The 17,717-nt window shown below is 48.4% G+C and overlaps 3 protein-coding genes across 6 annotated transcripts; 1 reads left to right on the forward strand and 2 right to left on the reverse strand.

Moving 5' to 3' along the window:
* Window positions 1-504: 504 nt before the first annotated feature.
* On the forward strand, window positions 505-5,743 carry RAC3 (Rac family small GTPase 3). 3 transcript variants are annotated; one of them, XM_039562537.1, is made up of 7 exons: window positions 587-663; window positions 1,026-1,102; window positions 2,740-2,811; window positions 3,083-3,200; window positions 3,834-3,896; window positions 4,382-4,541; window positions 4,648-5,743. In XM_039562537.1, exons 4-7 carry the CDS (start codon window positions 3,108-3,110, stop codon window positions 4,776-4,778), a joined length of 447 nt encoding a protein of 148 aa, XP_039418471.1. In that variant the 5' UTR covers window positions 587-663; window positions 1,026-1,102; window positions 2,740-2,811; window positions 3,083-3,107; the 3' UTR covers window positions 4,779-5,743. The 3 variants fall into 3 exon arrangements, with proteins under 3 accessions (XP_039418472.1, XP_039418470.1, XP_039418471.1); XM_039562538.1 differs by lacking the exon at window positions 1,026-1,102 and having other exon boundaries at window positions 505-663; XM_039562536.1 differs by lacking the exon at window positions 1,026-1,102 and having other exon boundaries at window positions 530-642.
* Window positions 5,740-9,523, reverse strand: DCXR (dicarbonyl and L-xylulose reductase). Of its 2 annotated transcripts, XM_010413374.4 has the most exons (8): window positions 9,059-9,523; window positions 8,894-8,991; window positions 8,633-8,787; window positions 7,363-7,405; window positions 6,943-7,042; window positions 6,717-6,781; window positions 6,511-6,628; window positions 5,740-6,042 (listed from the first exon to the last, which is right to left on the reverse strand). In XM_010413374.4, exons 1-8 carry the CDS (start codon window positions 9,408-9,410, stop codon window positions 5,939-5,941), a joined length of 1,035 nt encoding a protein of 344 aa, XP_010411676.1. In that variant the 5' UTR covers window positions 9,411-9,523; the 3' UTR covers window positions 5,740-5,938. The 2 variants fall into 2 exon arrangements, with proteins under 2 accessions (XP_010411676.1, XP_019135237.1); XM_019279692.3 differs by lacking the exon at window positions 6,511-6,628 and having other exon boundaries at window positions 5,936-6,042.
* A 100-nt stretch (window positions 9,524-9,623) lies between these two features.
* RFNG (RFNG O-fucosylpeptide 3-beta-N-acetylglucosaminyltransferase) lies at window positions 9,624-17,707 on the reverse strand. The gene is made up of 8 exons (XM_010413433.2): window positions 17,170-17,707; window positions 16,280-16,328; window positions 15,665-15,767; window positions 15,131-15,284; window positions 14,013-14,101; window positions 13,757-13,922; window positions 12,340-12,425; window positions 9,624-12,106 (listed from the first exon to the last, which is right to left on the reverse strand). The coding sequence occupies exons 1-8, from the start codon at window positions 17,560-17,562 to the stop codon at window positions 12,040-12,042; spliced, it is 1,107 nt and encodes a 368-aa protein (XP_010411735.2). The 5' UTR covers window positions 17,563-17,707; the 3' UTR covers window positions 9,624-12,039.
* Between the last annotated feature and the right edge of the window lie 10 nt (window positions 17,708-17,717).

The following is a 17,717-nucleotide window of genomic DNA, read 5'->3' on the forward strand; positions in this document are numbered from 1 at the left end:
ATGGGTATGGGTTTGGTTCTGGACTAAGATAAAAGCAAAGAAGCTGGGAAGCTGTTCCCTAGTCACAACGAAGACAGCCTGTGGCGGTAGCTACTTTGTGGCTGCTAGGCAGTGCTGCAGACCCGCAGGTAAGGGAAAAGCAAAGCCTGTTGTTTTCAGACAGGGCCACTAGTGTGGGCACCTCTGTTCCCGGCAGGATACCTTGGGGAGCTGGGGGGAGCCAAAAGCCATCTTCCTGCAGGATTTTTGCTACTCCATCTTTGTTCCTCAGCAGCTCTGGGCAGACGACGGTGAACTGTGCAGCTACAACGTAACCAGGTTTTAAAGCTTTGTCCTCGCGCCGGTGGGCCCAATGCGGTAACCGGCCCTGAGCAGCACCCGCCGCCTCTTTCACGGGGCGGGGCCGCCGCTTCTCTGTCCCACCGCCCGCGGCGGAGCCGCGTCTGGCCCCGGGAGAGCGGCGGGGGCGGGGCCGGCGGGAGGCACGGGCCCTGCCCCCGATGCACGGCTCGGCTCGGCTCGGCCCCGCTCCGCTCGGCTCTGCACGGCTCGGCTCCACTCGGTTCGGCCCCGCCCCACCCCGCGGGCGGTCACTGCGGCGCAGTCGCGGCGCCGCCATCGCGGGCAGATGCAGGCGATCAAGTGTGTGGTGGTGGGCGACGGGTGAGTGCGGGAGGGGCCGCCCCGGCCGCGCCCCGGCCCCCGCAGCCCCGCACCAAACGGGCCCGGCGGCGCCGAGGGAAGGAGGGAGGGCTGGCCCGGGCCTGCGTCCCGGGAGAGCTGCTCCGCCGGCGGGAGGCCCCGCGTCAGGCGGCGAGGCTCGGTCCGGCCTGGATTGACGAGGGCGTGGCTCGGGTGGGGCTGGGCCGGGGGCGGCGGGAGCGGGGCCGGCGGGAGACTGGGGCCTTGCCGCGGCCCGCGCAACCCTGCCCTGCTCCTTTCATAGTTCATGAACTTGGGTGCTGCCTGGGTAGCAAACAGGCTTCTCTTGGGTTTTACATCTGCCTCCTTGTTGTTTTATTTAGGTGCCGGTATTTCGCTATTTTTCACTGTACGTGCTTGATTCATGACAGAGTCCTCCCGAAAATCTTGATGTTTGCAGGTTTCGTATGTCCTTTTGTTGATCCGAGGAGAAATGCATTGCTCTTTCTGATTTCACCATGTGCTCCTTGTCACCCTTTTTGCTTTTTTCTTTAGGCTCTTCCTAAATGCCTTTTTCTGAGAACACATCTGCCTGCAAGATGCAGGCATGCACTAGATTTATGCTGCTTTGTAACTTTCCTAGCTCATCGTGCGTATTTTTCTTCACAATTCCAGTTTACTTTTCTGATCACATCAGCAAGAACAGAGCTGAGGTACTCAGACCTAAATGTGAACTGGTCTTAGGCAGGGACTAGACTTCCCCTTTCTCGTGTGTGCCACCCCCTCAAATACATGTTTGTGGTGAGGCCTTCCAGGTTCCAGCCTGTGTGGGGGCTAAAGAAGGGAGTAGGAGAAAGCCAGCCACCCAAACAACACAGCCTTATTGCAGCGGGGAGAGGAATGACTGGGAGCAGAGGATGTTGGAAAGGGAGTTCAGCTGAAGGTTTGCTGTCTTGTGTTTTGCCTTAAGACCAAGTCAACAGTGCAGACTAAATGAAGTTGGAAACACATAGATACACAGTTTTTGTGAATTACAAGCTTCCCTGTTTGGTGGGAGAGAGAAGTCAGTTCAGGAGGAAAGTTGGACGAGTCAGCAGACAGAACTTCTCTCTTCTCAGACCGAGGGGACCTAATCCAGAGGAGAAGTTGTAATAGTGGTCCGTCGTCTCTGTGCTTTCTGTCATCCTGGTGTGTGCAGGAGACTGTCGACTCTGTTCCTCTCGTCTGACGTCTTTTCTTACGTCAGTCTGGTTGCAGAATTGGGTAGGGGATACCCAACTCTGCTAGCTATTCAGCTTCACCCAGGCACCTCACAGCCAGCTTTCCCTGGCATTGGCACTCACGATCTTTTTCTGGAAGGTTGTCTGCAGTTCACAACTTTCTTGATGGTAAAGAGGTTGCTCACACTGCTGGTACTCCTCCATTCTTACAGCGAAGCTTTCCATTAGGAAATCTGCAGGACTGGTTAAAGTCTGTATGCTTACGCTATTGCCAGCCAGGCCTGGCCTGGCCCTTGCCAGCTGCCACTGCTGGGCTGACCAGTCCTGCCAACCTCCAACAAAGCCCTGAGCTGGTATTTTCATCCTTCTTCGCTAATCTTTTTCCAAACCTTCAGTGGTCAGTTTTAAAGTCCAGTATTGTTTATGGATACTTATTTTTTTCCCCTTTGTATTTATTGATAGTGAATTCCTATCTGAGGAGCTTGCAGAATTCTGCATCGTTGTGTGTTTTTTAACCTCACTGTTTTTCCATTTTGCTGAATTACTATGCATCTGTTGAGCCTAGCACACAACCCTAATTTATTGCCTCTCTTGGTTCATGAAACAACTATATTTTGACTGATGTCTTGCTGAGGGCTGAATGGGTAGGGAAAAGGAGTGGGAGAGAGTAGGGTCAGGAAGTGCTCGGGCAAGGTGCACCTTTTGAGTTCAGGCCGTGTCTGTGACAACTAGGGAGTTCTAGCCTGCAACAGGTTTGTTTTCTCACACGGTAACTTTTTATCTAACCTTGTGTTTTCCGTGGGGGAAGGGTGAGTTTTACTGCCTTAATGCTCCGCGCTGTACCCTTCTTTATGCTTGTCACTCTTACCCTCTGCAGAGCTGTAGGGAAGACCTGCTTGCTGATCAGTTACACCACAAATGCCTTTCCTGGAGAATACATTCCCACCGTGTAAGTAATGGCCTTGGGCTTCAGTTGCTTTTTGATTCGTATGCACGTGTGTGTAAAAGTTGGGTTTGTATGTGAGGAGGTGGCTGTTGCAAATCAGCCTATGAACTTCACAGGTGAGGATGATGCTGTGGCTTTGTGTGTGAGGAAGGCATATTGTCCCCACTGGAACTGTGCTGCAATATCCTTTCCTGATTCACTGCCCCTTTGAATTCCGTATAGAGATTTGAAGGTCACCACAAAATTGTCACTGATGGGGACTCCTCCTTGGCAGGTTCGATAATTATTCTGCCAATGTGATGGTAGATGGAAAGCCAGTGAACCTGGGCCTCTGGGATACAGCAGGGCAAGAAGACTATGACCGACTGCGGCCACTTTCCTACCCACAAACGGTGAGTGCTGGGCTTGGACTGGCTTGTGACTGCTCCCTCTCAGAGACAGGGAGGCATCCAAGGACAGGCATGCTTCTTCCCTTTGAGGAAAGTCTGAGTTCTTGCAGCTGCACCCATAATTCGGTTGTTTAAGAAGTATCACATCTGATTTTTCCTAAGAGATTGTCCTTTTCTAGTCCCTGCTTTGTAATGGTCTTTGAAGAGTTATGGGTGCCCCAGGGAGGCTCAAGTAAAAGGAATGCTGTAGGGCTGCTGTGCAAGTGTAGCCAGTTCCATATTCCCATTCTCTCTCAGCAGGACAGATCCCTGGCTGCACTAGGAGTGTTTCTGGGTGTAGCAGTTCCTACGCAGCTGTGCTGCTGGTGAAACCCTTAGCGCTATTAAGATGTTTGAGGCCTCAGGCTCTTAACATGCAGAGCCCAGCACTGTGGAAAAAGATGTAATCATACACTCAAGGTCTATTCCTTCCCTCTCTGAATTAGTTTAACACCCTTAATGGGGAAGAATTTCTTAAAGCCACAGCAGTCCTTGCTTGTGGAAGGAGGTTGTCCTTTCTCAGGCTCCCTCTGCAGCCTCCCTCCACTGTCTCTAGCTTTTTCTTTCTGCACAGCTGACCCTCTTGTTTCTGCACAGGATGTTTTCTTGATCTGCTTCTCCCTTGTGAGTCCAGCCTCCTTTGAGAATGTCAGAGCTAAGGTAAAGTATTCTCCTCCTGGGTGAAACAGTAGAAGGGAAGAACTAGTGACACTCCCTGCCCCACCCAGCACCACACCCTACAAGCCCAAAACTTCAAGCAGTAATGTTTTGGTGAGGGAAAATCATAGTCTGCAGGTTTTAAGCAGGGCCTACTTTTTATTCATGACTTCTTTGGCTAAGTTACTGCCTTTCTGAATCTGTGTTTTAAGATAAGGGATGTCTTAGAAGCTAAAATAGAGTTAAGGGCAGCGCTGTGTGCAGAGTTAGCTGGCAATGTCTGTCATGATTCTTTGTCTCAGTGCCTTCATTATTACATCTGCACTAGTCTCTTTTTGCAGAGCATATTAGAACTGTAGGCAGCAGTATCCTGTTCAGGTGTTGCCACCATGTCAGTAGTAAACCTCTTGTTGCCAATAGTAGGAATGCATCCTCATGGTTATGGCCACTCATGTAACTACTTTTCTTATCATGCCTCTCTGTTTCAGTGGTACCCTGAGGTCCGACACCATTGCCCAAATACACCTATTATCCTGGTGGGCACCAAGCTGGACTTGAGGGATGATAAGGACACCATTGAAAGGTTACGTGATAAGAAACTGGCCCCCATCACCTATCCCCAAGGCTTGGCCATGGCTCGGGAGATCGGTGAGTCTCATGAGCAGATGTCGGTGGCACTGAACTTTGTGAGGGGGTGAGGGACAGCGTATGGTGGTAGAACTGGAGTGGTTGAGCTGGAGCTCTCTTTCCCCAGGGTCGGTAAAGTACCTCGAATGCTCTGCCCTGACACAGCGGGGCTTGAAGACGGTGTTTGATGAAGCCATCCGGGCTGTGCTCTGCCCACCGCCTGTGAAGAAGCCTGGCAAAAAGTGTACCATGTTTTGAGGGCTGTGGCCTAGGTGTTGGCTCAGCATGCTGTCATCCTCTGACAGATTGCATATTAAGCTGGGTGTTTCTGAAGGGGGCTGGGATGTGTAGGGCCCTTCATCATGTATGAAGTCAGTGTTTTTTAAATGTCTCTTTGATTTAACGTCAGTGTTGATGTGAAGGGGCAGTGGGGGCAGGAGACCAGCTGGGGACTATACAGCCCCCAGGGGAGGTACAACGGGGAAGGCAAGGTAGCTCCTTCGGGCAACAGGCTGTTTTGGCTCTCCTGAACTCCAAGTGGAAGGGGCTGAGACATCCATCCTGTTCTGGAAACACCTGTTTTCAACCTGCAGGTGAAACAGGTGGTGAAGATCCTGGTGGGAGCGGGGAGGGAGCTGATTTCAATGGTGCTGAAAGACAAGAATAGCTGGGAGGGTGGTAGAGTCTCCTTGCCCAGCCTGCTGTGGCTAACAGTTAACAAACTGGTGCTCTAGCAGAATGTTCCTGAGACTGTTAAAGAAATCATAACCAGCCCTGGAAGGGGTCAACGTAAATGAGAAGCTGAAAAACTAATCATTAGGTGCTTTATTGGGTACTAGCCAAACTCTGTGAGTGAAACAGCTCTGTGCAATCAATGCATTTGCCTTTTTGTGTGCACACCCTAGGACAGCATGGTGCTGCTCCCCCCCATTAGTCTTTAGCAGGGCCTCCCCCCAAAATCCAGTCTCTGCAGAGCAGGGCTGGGGTTGTTGCCTCTATTTTTTTTTTTCTACTAAAGACAGCAAAGGAAGCAATGAGGAGTCTGCTAACTTCTTTCCCTTCCCACTGAAAATACAGACAGACTCTGTGGATTTGGATGGAACAGGGAGAGCTTCTGAAGGGTTGTGGGGGGGGAACAGGGTTGGAAGAGAGGTCCAATTTCTAATCATCATGTAGAGTGACAAGATAAAACCTTATTTGGTGCAATAAACATTCTCCATGAAGGCGTATGTGAGCTTTATTATATAGCAGCCTTGCAAAGCTGATTTTCTGCCTCACCTCTAATACAGTCTTCAGCCCTGCTGCCCCTCCAGCAAGAGGTCTGTGTCATTGTTTACAATCCATTGTTTACTATCCAGTTTACATCTATGCAGTACTCATATGTAAACTGAGGCCAGGTGTGAAATGCAGGTGTCATCTTAGGAGACAAGAAAGCCCCCGTCGATCATCAGTGAGCTGCCAGTTGTCATAGCACTCTTGTCACTCAGCAGGAAGAGAATGCTGTTCACCACATCATCCACCTCTGCAATCAAACACAGAGAACATCTGATGGCCACCTCAAATTGTACCAGAAAAACAAGCACCTAAAAAGGTCTGCCTTTGACCTCTACAGGTAATTAGAGCAGGAAAGTGTTTCTGCCTTCAAACTGTGCTTGATGAAGTGTCCAGGACAGTGTGGCTGAAAGCTGGACATCAAAGTGTCCTTGTGATCAAATGATGCTTAGGTCACAGCAAACACCCAGTCAGGTTTATGAGCAATAGGCTAAGTTCATTTCACTTGTCCCAAGATGAGGAGGCTGTAGAAGCAAGAAGGAGGGTTGATTCTCACCCTGTCCTGATCAAATACTTCAGGAGTTCAGCCAAAATGCACTCAGCAGAGCTGTCACTTGGCCCAAAAATCAGCAAAGTACTTCTGGCTCTGATGTCAGTGAGAAGGAAGGCTTGGAGAAAACACAAGAGCACAGCCTGGGAGCAGACCTACATCACTGACCTGCGAACTTTCCCAGGGGAATCCGATTAATCATGGCAGCAGATTTCTGAGGATCACTCCAGTTAATTCTCCCCATGTCAGTCATAACCACAGTGGGGTTCACAGTGTTCACCCTAATCTGGGACCAGGAGGAACAAACAAGCTAACCCAACTGCTGTGGTTGTGCTCAGGTTCAGCTTTCACACTTTTTTCTCACAGACTCCTACCTTGTGGGGTCCCAGTTCCATTGCCATTACTTTGCTCAGCATATCCAAAGCACTTTTTGTGGAACCTTTAAGAGAAGGGAAGAACAGGAGGTATTTAACTACATAGCACCTGGTCTGGAACACGCGGGTATTCCACTACCCAGAACTGGCAGCGGGCAGCTTGGTGACTATGGGTCTTCAGCTGATCAAAACTGAGAGGGGCACTGCTAAAGCTGCACACACTTACAGTAAACAGCATGATCCCTCAGTGCACGCTTTGATGCCTGGCTGGAGACATTCACAATAGCCCCTGCCACCTGCTGTGCAATCATCTGTCGAGCAACTATCTGGGAGGGGGTAGGAGAGAAAAAAAAAGAGGAATGTCAGAATCCTAAAAAGAGAAATCATTACTTCACTCCACAGGACTCTCACTGGGCTAGTATGGTAGACCAAAGAACAAAAACGTCTGGAGGAAGCAAGTCCTCACTGCCTCCTGCTTACAAGAGAGTCAAAGCAAGAGCCCGTGAAGGGGCTGTACATGTAGGCTGTCGGGTTGACTTTGGACTGCAGTCCTTTCAGCCCCGACAGTGGACACATATCCCTGCTATGTACAACAATTTAGTCACTGCTTTTCATGGAGGCAGCTGCAGCAACTGTTCTTCCTCACCTGGGAGACATGAAGCACAGCCCCAAAATTCACATCAAGAGACCTACAAATAAATCAAATTTAAGTTACAGAGTGGTTGTAGCCCAGCCCAGAGAACTGTTTGGGAGGCAGCAAAGGACTAGTGCTGCTGGTCTCTTGGAAACACTGGTGATAGTCTAGGACATGGACAGAAATGCAAAGTGTAGGAGGAGCCAGAATGGTCAGGTGTGAATGCAATGCACTTTCCATTGGCTGCAAGCTTGTCAGCGTGTGGGGAGGTGCAGGCATCAGGCACATTTCGAACAGGACTCTGCTCTTACACAGCCTAATGGAATTCCTGTGTCAAAGTTTAAACAGAGCCCTGGGTGTGAGCCAGGGCAGATGAATCTTAGGTCAAGCAAACCCTTCACATAGATTTATGCAGCAAAGCCGCTGTAATAGAGGCAGCATTTCTTCTGTTTGCTACATTGTGCTTCCTTAGTCAGGCTTCCGCCTGCCACTTCTGCTGATTGATCTTAGTAGAATCTATACATTTTATGTTCTAGTCACAAACCTTTATTATAGATTCTCAACAGCCATTTTCAACATAGGGACACAGCACGACCCAGTTTCTCAGAAGGACGTGGACTCAACATAGCCTGTATCCTAAAGCATACTCACAACAAAACTACAGAGCTTTTCAGAGAAAAAAGATGTCATGTTATTGTAGTTAGCAAATTTAATTTCCCACCGTGACTGGTTTTTGCTTCCTTACCTGGCTTTGTTGTCCCTATTTCTGAATTGTCTTAGCAACAACTACCTTTCAATTTAACCAAGCTGGAACTAGACTGGAAGCTCTGAGCTTGATGAGCAGCAAAGGCACTCTCCTCCCGTGCCAGTGGGATGGTGGGTGCAGCCCACCATTCTGGAGGTGACACTGTAGGTTCTGGCTACTTACAAATGGATGTAAGAGCCAGTGCTTGGTTTCCTTTTGCTGTTTAAGGAGTGAAAGGTGATGTTATAAAAAATGAAAAGACAGTAAAGAAAAAGGACATACGCAGTAACAAATCGACCAACACGGGGCACTGCTAAAAGTGTGCATGTCAGCCTGTCTGGTGTCTGTGCATCAGCTGCTGTCTTTGTTCTTTCCAGCTACTTCCCCTCTAATAACACCCTTTTCTGGAAAGCTCTGCCGCCGTTTTTGACGTTCACAGCTTTGGGACGCCGTGGCGGGCATACTCGGCCCCAGAGCTTCCCGTGGAGCTGCGGTCACGTGCGGGAGCCGCCTGGGAGGCCGGGGCCGAACACTCACCGCTGCAGGGCCGACCGCGTCACCTCCAGGAACGGCTGCAGCTCCGCCACCGCCGCGTTGTTAACCAGCAGCTCGAACGGCCCCGCCGCGCCCACCGCCGCCTCCACAGCCTCCCAGTCAGCCAAGTCCAGGCAAAGGGTCTCGATGCCCGGGCACTGCGGCGAGGGCGGCCGCCGTGGGCGGGAAGCCGCGAGGGAGCCCGGGGGCCCGGTGCGGGGTTATTGGGGCGGGGGAGGGGGGCAGGAGGAGGGGGTCCGGTACCTCCCGCGTGAGGCTCTCCAAGTCCGCCGCCGTTCGGCTCAGCGCGGTCACGCGGGCCCCGGCCCTGCTCAGCGCCACGGCCACGGCGCGACCGATCCCTGGGGGGAGACGGCGTCAGACTCGCCCCGGCCCGACCCCCGCCCCCGGCCCTCCGCCCGCGGTAACCTTTGCCGGCCCCAGTCACCAGGGCCCTCCGACCGCGGAAGCTGAGATACGACTCCATGGCTCGGCTGGACTGTGGCCGGGGCGGAGTCCGGGGGCGGGGCGACCCGACAGGGCGGGAGAGCAGCGCGATCTTTCCTCGCCTCCGGGGCCGGACGCTGCCCGTCGTCCAGGGAACGCAGCACGAAGCCGTCTCCAGGCGCATCCAGCAAGACGCACACAGAGGTGAAGTTTCTTGGCTCTCACTCTTGACAGGACTAGCTTTGAGCGACCACAGAAACCCAGGCTGATGAAAAAGACCTGCCAGCTCTCCCCCCTCGAAGTTGCTGATGAAGATGACAGCTAAAATCCTCATTATCTCAATTCTTTGAGTATACTTTGTTAATCAGCATCTGCAAGGATTCTTCTCATTCTTATCTGTTCTCCCCATCCCAGTCATCGAGCTTACTTGCTTTTTGGCCCTTGGCGTCACATGAGCCTGACAGGAGGGTGTAGTTTTCTGGATTAGTGGGTTTATGGTCCATTTTTGAAACAGAGCACATGTGAAGAAATATGAAAGAACACAGCCTTTCACATATTTAAATATTATTTTATAGAATCACTTTGTGTATGAAAAAGTAGTTTGATGAAAAAGCTGCATCCTGATAGATCCACACAGCTTACTGTAATCTCAAGAAACCTTGGAACGGGCCTGAACACACTGAACAGTTTCCTATTGCCCTGCAAGAGAACACGGTCCTTTTTAAGTTCCATACACACCGTCCCAGCTTTGAGGGCACTGCCTCTTTGGCACACCTAGTGTGACCTGTAACCACAATGTGAAACTTCTACCGTTTAGTTTTGCTGCCATCAATATAAAGTGTTGTAATTTTTTAACTCCAGTTTGCCACAATTGCTGCCCAGTCCATGCTGTCTGTGTCATCTTACAAGAGGCTGCTTCCAGTGGAAGGGGAAGAAAAGTTCCAACAGAAGAGTTCAGAAGAAGTGCTTGAAGACAGAATCACCTCAAGAGCTCCCGAAGTTTCACAGTTTTCTGCTACAGGATTTTAAAACCAAGAACCTAACAAGTGTTTTAAAAAAAATTATATGGATACCAGGAATCTCCAGAACTATTAATGACAAATCATTAAACCACAGGATGCCTCACTTCTAGTTAGCAGAAGACCTAATAAAGAGGTAGAACCTGCTATTCCATAAATCCTCCTCTGTGACAGGCACAGCTGTAACACTGACAGCCCATTAGGGAACACCCAGTGTGCTAGCTGGGCTTTGATCTAGTTCCCTGCAGCATTCTTATTTCTATACCTCATAGTCACCTTAGTACACATGGCAGAAAGGAGAAATACAAGAATGAGCTGCAGGACTGTGTAAGTAGCAGTCAGCTTGTTTGCTCCTCAGTGGAGCTAACTAAAATCATGCAAAGAAGGCAATGTACTGAGGTAAACACGGAAAGGTTTGTTAAAATGCAGGGAACATGGTATATTTTAGGAGGCTGACACCTGTGCTAAGTGGCATACTTGAATACACTACAGGCATTTGCGAGGTTAAGTAAGTACCTGAAGCCCACAGTACAGCTGAGCACAGCCATTTACAAACCTGAAACTTCTGCTAGGTCCACAATCAAGCCAGTAATCACAGTTCCAGATCATACAATGGCATTCTATTATCCTTCCCTTAATTTGGCCTCAAACTCTAGCATTAAACCAGAAAGTATTTTTTGAAGAGTCTGCAAGAGTAAACAGTGGTTTTGAAAATTTTTTTTTTTTTTTTTTTTTTTTTTTTTTTTTTAATGGTATTCTCCAGGTCAGATAAGGTTTGCACATGGCCAAAGTCTGGGCTAACAAAAAAGTAGACATATGGTGCCCCATTCATTCCACTTTCAAAACTAAATTTACTTTCTTTAAAAAGCAGCAGCAGATGATACTGCTAGAGCACTGAACTGCTTGTGAGTGTGCAGTCTCCTTTTAGTAACTGCATGAACTATTTGTTGAAATATTAAGGAGTAAAAACAAACAGTGATCTTTATGGTAATTAAAAGATTATCTGAAGAAGCTGGAGTAACCATGGTCATACAATTAAAGGTCCTCAAATGATACCATCAAAACCTTCCTCAGTGCACTGCAGCTATCTAGCATTCCTTCCCCCCATCACACAGCTTCAGAAACAGGGTGTGTTTTGCCAGCAAAAGCTTCTCCAGCTCATGCGACAACTACTGGCCAAGTGGGAGGAACAATTACCATCTTGTCAGGCAAATATTTCTTCAATATCAAATATCAAGAGAATAGATCATACTCATCAACCATTGCAAATCAGCTGGCATGCGAGCCAGGTCTGACAATTACCTCCACAGGAGGTACACATGGATGACGGGAGAATGTGCATTGTAAGCAACTTGTCCAGTCCTGAGTAAGCTTACCCTCACACAGGGTTTTCCCATGACAAAGGCTTTCAGCCTTGTTTACCCTAGTAATTCCAGGATTTCTGTATTCTGGCCCACTGGAGTTTTAATCTGGCAGGCCACAGAAGCCCTTAAGTAATTCTGTTCCCAAGAAAGATGACTGAAAACTTTGCCTCTCTTGTCACCATGGGGACTACAGTCTGCTCTAGCACTCCAGCTTCAAGACAGTGGCTTCTAAAAACCCCTAAGGGTAGTAAGAACAGTCTCACTCCCAGTACTGTATTTACCTCAGATGTGCCCAAGCACAGGTTCACATGACATCAGATGAAAGTGTAAAGTGACTCATACACACAGGACTGTGGTCATCTTATGAAGAGCCACTAGACAAAAGAACAAAGATTCTTCTTGGAATGTCCCAGGCTGCAGCTGAACAAACCACATCTGACTGCTTTTCTAAACAGAAACTGTCTACCTCCTTTGTAGATACCACTGGTTGTCTCCCAGAAGAATAAAACCACCAAAAAACTCCACAACTCCTGTCTTATGCAAACTAGCTAAGACATAGGTGTCAGTGGCTGGTCAAGAATTATGACATCTTCTTAGCAGGGCACCAAATAGTGTCAGGATAAAGCAGACAATGGACAGATTTAAATCTATATTGGGAAAAAAAAAAAAAAAAGACAGCATTAGATTGGAATTCTCCATACACAGAACATACTAGCATTGAATGTGCAGCAGTCTGACGGAGCAGAGGGTGGGTTTACCTGCTTTTGGCACAGTAACAAGAGCTGACATGAGAAAATAACCCCATTAGTGGGTCTGATCATCTTACAGATGACAAACATGAACACGGTAGGGAGATCTTGTTTTGGAAGTGGACACTCACCGGGTTGGATCTTGCTGAAGGCCAAACACTCCTCCCACACTCACGACATTGTGTTTGTTCTCAGGGTCACCGTAACTCAGGGTTACCTGTAAAAATAAGTAAGTATTCAGAACTTTTAACACTAAGGCAGAAAACCAGAGTGGAAACAGCAGGGTGTGAATGTGGTACCAAGAAAGTCTCCAAAGATGCTGTCTAATCTGAACATGGATCACATTTGGAGGACAGCAGTTAGTTCTGATGTAAGGAATGTTGGTGCTGAATGGCACTAATGGCAATGGGGGAGAATACACAGAAGATCTGAAACTTGCATTGCCCTGAAGAACAAGATGAGTTTGAATTGTAAGCTTTGTAAGGACATTAATCCTGCTACTGTCTGTACCTTCGCTAAATAATACGTTCATCCTCACCAGACATTGCCTGAAGTCTGCAATAGCAATGTTTTAGCACAGGGGAAAAATATAAACATTTGCATGTTAAATGGCATGGAAAGGATTGTCATGTTTCAAATCTGGAACAAAATTTAGATCTTTGGAACACCCAATGAGTGCTGTTCCTCCACACAAGCACTGCATTAAGAATTTTTCGGGTGTCAGGTACAAGAAGACTTATGTTTTCTTTATAATTGTACATTTCCTGGGTTTTGGGGTAGCTGTCATCATCTCATGGAACCAATGATCATCAGTGAAACAATGTATTCATGCTACAGTCACATTCACTAAGATGAAGGAGATGACATCACGGTGGAATCTGGCCCCAAGCGTACATTTCTGCTGCCTAATACAATTGCCAGAAAAATATAACCACGCAGCGTTGCAGGGGCAAAACCACACTCCTGTTTACTTAGGGTGCCAAGCAATGTGATGCAGGCAACGCTGCTGGATGGCCTTGTGGCTCCATCTGCTGCCCAGGAGGTAAAATGTATCCCAGCAATTAAAAAGTAACTTGATTTTTCAGAAGCAACTTTAAGTTTCTTGAGATTCAGACAAATTATTCTTAAAAATGATCAAACATTTAATTATGTCTTAGCTATTGAATAAGTACTTACTATAGCTGCCTTTTTGAACAGCATTAATTAAGACTGAAACTTTGTTAGGCAAAACAAGGAAGACTATTTAGCAAACTTTTACACTTTCTGCTACTGCTACATGCAAAAAGTCAGGGTTTAGAAGGAGATGGGGAACACCCTACTTAGGCTTCATGTAGCAGAATGTGTCCCCAAAGGAGGGGACAGCTAGGGTGACCAGTTGGCTAGGGTGAAAGTGCGCTTTTTACCTAAATGAAGGAATTAAGCAGGACACAGCTCTGAGTGAGTCTGTAGATATCCTTCTTTGCTGAAGAGTGCTAAGTCTATGCAGAATATTCTTTCTGATCCGACTAAGGTGTATTTATAAGGATGGGACATGAGGTGTAGTCCTACCTGCTGCAGCACAGACTCGCCTTGTAGTCTCTGCAGATTTTCCAGGTGGGAATGGAACAACGGGCTGTGTAGCAGCTTTACCTCCAGCAGCCCTTCGATGATGTAGCCAATAGTGCAGTCATCGGGAAGACGCACTCTTTCTGCGGTACTGATGAAATTGCCCAGGCTGTGACAGAGAGCATAGGAGACAAGCCAAAATATGTTTTAAAGCCTCCCAAACATGTATTGATGGAGCTCAGCTAGGAACAGTGCTTACCTGGCCCAGGGACTCATCTTCAGGGCAAGACCTCGGCTGATACAGAACCCAGCTCCACCTGTGGCAAACCAGAATTTCACAGTTGTCTTCTGAAGAGCAAAAAGAAAAAACACACAATAGTTACTGATAATCAGCTTTTTCCATTTGGCTGCGCAGGGAAGGGAACTCAAGGTTCTATCTGATATCACATAATACATCTGAGTCAGAACAAGGCTACAGATGAATCCCGATTTGTTTAGGCTGCTGGAAAGTGCAGCTAGCTGTTCTCTCAAATGAAACTATCTTGAAACAGCCAGCAGGTGAACCATCAAATGACCCTAAGGGAGTTATGGAAAACGATAGCCCCACTTCTACCCAATCCCATCTGTCCCCTGTTCATTTTAACTAAGGGTCATAGCCAGCTCAGTGTTACTGAGGATATCAAAGGTGATCCATATATATTGGCTCCATGTCCGAGGAGACTATTTTGTTGTGCAGAGTCTTCCCTAACAAGCTGCTTTATTATAACTGACTTTCTGGCCAGTGGATTGATATATCTTTAGAACTGCCAGTGTAGGCAACCTGATTAGGACTTTTTCCTTAGCACATGTATCTTGTGATTGAGATATGTTTGCTTCCAGTTCTTGAAAACTTAGCAACCACTTTATATTGGAAATGTTTTATCTATCCAGAAGGCTTTTGTCACCCCTCTCAGGTTGGTTCAAGATGATGACAATGTGTGTGATACTGCACCCAAAACAAATAAAAAACCCCTTGAACTCCCACCCAAACTCCCAAGCCCTAAAACAAGGAACACTGCCCCCAGAGCCACTAAAGGAAAAGTAACAGTCAAGGTGGGGAGGTCCTGCTAAGCTCAGAATGAGGCAGATCACAGCATACATGAATAAAGGAACAGAAACAGCAATCCAGGAGACAGCCTCCATTGTGCATACATATGCATACAACATCGGAGTGAAGGTGCATTTAACCCAGCACCCTGCCTCTGAAAATGACCATCACCAGGTTCATTTCTTGCAGACTAAATCACTCGGGTTTATGGGGGAATCCTATGAGTTTTCAAGGTTTTAAAGGCTCAGAAGGTTGGGATGTCTCTCAGACAAACTGCAAAGTTTGCTTACTGATCCATCACTTTGGACATGGTCAGCTGCTTCGATGGGATGGTCCAGGCTCGGTCGCCCCACATAGACGTCCTGGCTGTGTGAGAAGGCAGACAAGAGATGCAGGAGAGTCCGAGGGTTCACGTAGTTGTCATCATCCACATGGCAAAACCATCTTCAAACAAAACAAAGCAAGAAGCCATAGGGACAAAGAAATGAATTACAGGTTTACAACTGAGTCTTAAGTCTTTCAGGCTTGGAGCAGAAAGTATTTCTTGTTGTCCCAAATTACAGAATGGGAAAGATGAAAGCACCCACAGATGCTAAGTCTGAAAAGAGGCTGAAATCAATAACCCCTTTAGATTATAATCCTTTCCACCTTTCAGAAAATGCTTGTTTATAAACACTGCTTCGTGCTGTGCTCCCTTTCTTCCCCTCATCCCTACATTTCAGCTAATACTGCATTCCTTACTGGAACAGAGATGGTTACTCAAGTTTCCTGTAAGCACAGAACTGGAAGAAACAAAGTCAATCAGAACAATGTGTTTCACTTACTTTTGCCCAGATTCCAGGAATTTATCATATTCCACAGACATCTTGCAGCAGAGAGCTTGCCGGGTATGAACAGCGGAACAGTTGGTGTTGATCATATGATCCCCTAGAAGAATAAAGATCAGCCCTTTCAGGTTTGAGAAGCATGCATAGTCAAAAAAAGACTACAAAAGAAGTGCACATTTGGCACTAGTACTGTACATCTGAGGTGCACATGGTGCACACATGGAGAAGAAACTGCAGGACAGGCAGGGCTCACAGGTTATCCATCTGGCCTGCAAGCTGCAGAGGTCATAAAATTGTGTGAGTGCATAAAAACAAGTGAGGGTATATAAATAGTGTTATGAGATGTGTGCAAAGGAAATACCTACTATAACTTTGGGCCATGTAAACTTAAGCTTACTAACAAGAAGAAAGGGTGTACAAAGGTGAACCCAGTATTCTAGAAGTTCCAGGCATCTTGTCTAGGTGGCAAGTAGGGAGAAATTTTCTCCATTTTCTCCATCTTAACTTCCCTAATTGCTGTACAACATGAAATAGGGACTTCTATAGAAAGTATGAAAGAAGCAAAACTCAGTTATAACAGACAGTATGCACCTATGCTGCTACACAGCTCACCTGCTTTCAGGCGTAGCTCCCGATCCTCCCAGTCTGTGAATATAAACGTCTGTGGGAGACAAAAATGGTGTGTCCACGTTTAAGAACTTCAGATTCTAATTTTAAATTTGCTCTGTTTCAGTCAGAATTCAGAATGTTTTGTCTGTCTTGGTCGTTTGTTTCAGAGTATCCACTGGAATGGGGGAGGGAGTAGCAGAGAGACCCCTAGCAACTTCAACCCCTGCCTCATTTGTTACGTTCTTTCATTACAAACCAGAAGAGTGTCATTTCAATAAAGCAGCCTGTATTTTACCCTCCTTGTCTCAGGGTACAGACAACTGATTGCCAGACAGAAAGGATTTTGGTCTTTTTTGGTAGTACCTCCTTTCTCTGGCTAGGAATCATCCACAGCTGTCAAGCAGGTTAAGAAGAAAGAATGCAAGTCAGAGTGGGAAGTGGCAGGTTGTTAACACCGTCTTGTTCCAACTGCTGGACAAAATCCCATTAATATACTTGAATAGACTGAAATTCTGAAACAAGGGAACAATTTTTATGTTCTATAGAAAAACTTAGGTGGCTGAACTACTTAGTCCAAAATATCGGCTTAGATGCATCATCACCAGGAATCTTGCACTATCATGTAGCACTTTCCACAGTCACACAAGAATCAGCAAGCTATGTTTGCTTGGACTACCGATCCCATATTGCAGGCAACTGGCGTGTTCAGCAACGAACTCTTTTGGAAGCGTGTTCACACCAACCGTTTATATAAGACGGCCTTCCACAGTCTTAGAAAGAAAGCCGCTTTTAACACAAGCAAGAAGAAACTCCGTGAGAGTGCAGCAGCTGCCCTGGAGAGCACAGGGCCGAGGCTCCCGGCTGCCTATCCCTGCCCGCTGGCCAAGTCTCACCTGTCCCCTCGCCTGGGAGATCCAGGTTTGGAGGAGCAAGTCCAGGCGGCTCTTATGGTACTTCCTCGTGGTCTTCACCGCAATAAAGATGTCCTTCAGCTCTAGGCTCTCCCTGGCCGAGCTGCCGGCGGCCCCGAGGCGGCCCCTCCGCGAGAGCTGCGGGCTACCCGCGAGGCCTCCGCCACGGCCGCCGGCCCCGGGCCCGCCGCCCGGCGCTCCGGCAGAGCCTTCGGGGCCCGCACGGTGCTGCGGGGGCGCGCTGGGCCCAGCGGCGGGCGGCGGGCGGGGCACGGCGGGGCGCTGCCCCCGCGGCAGCAGCAAGAGCAGGAGGGCGGCGGCGCCCAGAGACAGCAGGACCCCCACCCTGCGCAGCCCCAGGCAAGGACCGTTCATGCTGCAGCCCCGCGGGCCCCCGCCGCAGGGCGCGGCCACCTCATGGCCCCGCACTCTGGGACGTGGCGGTAGCCCCGCGAGGGAGCACCCGGAGGTCGTCGCGCCGCCGCCGCCGCGGGGCCGAGTGGGGCCGCGGCCCCTTTAAGAGCTTCACC

Source organism: Corvus cornix, chromosome 18 (genome assembly GCF_000738735.6).
Source record: "Corvus cornix cornix isolate S_Up_H32 chromosome 18, ASM73873v5, whole genome shotgun sequence".
Lineage (NCBI taxonomy): Eukaryota > Metazoa > Chordata > Aves > Passeriformes > Corvidae > Corvus > Corvus cornix.

What these genes read in the sequence shown, in the direction of transcription:
- RFNG (XM_010413433.2), bottom strand. Translation starts at nt 17,562, where the DNA reads ATGAACGGTCCTTGCCTGGGGCTGCGCAGGGTGGGGGTCCTGCTGTCT. An exon ending in TCTCCCAGGCGAGGGGACAG is followed by an intron (nt 16,329 to 17,169) that starts GTGAGACTTGGC and finishes TGTCTCCCACAG; the next exon opens with ACGTTTATATTCACAGACTG. An exon ending in AAGATGAGTCCCTGGGCCAG is followed by an intron (nt 13,923 to 14,012) that starts GTAAGCACTGTT and finishes TCTCTGTCACAG; the next exon opens with CCTGGGCAATTTCATCAGTA.
- DCXR (XM_010413374.4), bottom strand. Translation starts at nt 9,410, where the DNA reads ATGAGGATTTTAGCTGTCATCTTCATCAGCAACTTCGAGGGGGGAGAG. An exon ending in CTGTGCTTCATGTCTCCCAG is followed by an intron (nt 7,043 to 7,362) that starts GTGAGGAAGAAC and finishes ACCCCCTCCCAG; the next exon opens with ATAGTTGCTCGACAGATGAT. An exon ending in GAGGGATCATGCTGTTTACT is followed by an intron (nt 6,782 to 6,942) that starts GTAAGTGTGTGC and finishes CTTCTCTTAAAG; the next exon opens with GTTCCACAAAAAGTGCTTTG.
- RAC3 (XM_039562538.1), top strand. Translation starts at nt 629, where the DNA reads ATGCAGGCGATCAAGTGTGTGGTGGTGGGCGACGG. An exon ending in TGTGTGGTGGTGGGCGACGG is followed by an intron (nt 664 to 2,739) that starts GTGAGTGCGGGA and finishes TACCCTCTGCAG; the next exon opens with AGCTGTAGGGAAGACCTGCT. An exon ending in CACTTTCCTACCCACAAACG is followed by an intron (nt 3,201 to 3,833) that starts GTGAGTGCTGGG and finishes GTTTCTGCACAG; the next exon opens with GATGTTTTCTTGATCTGCTT.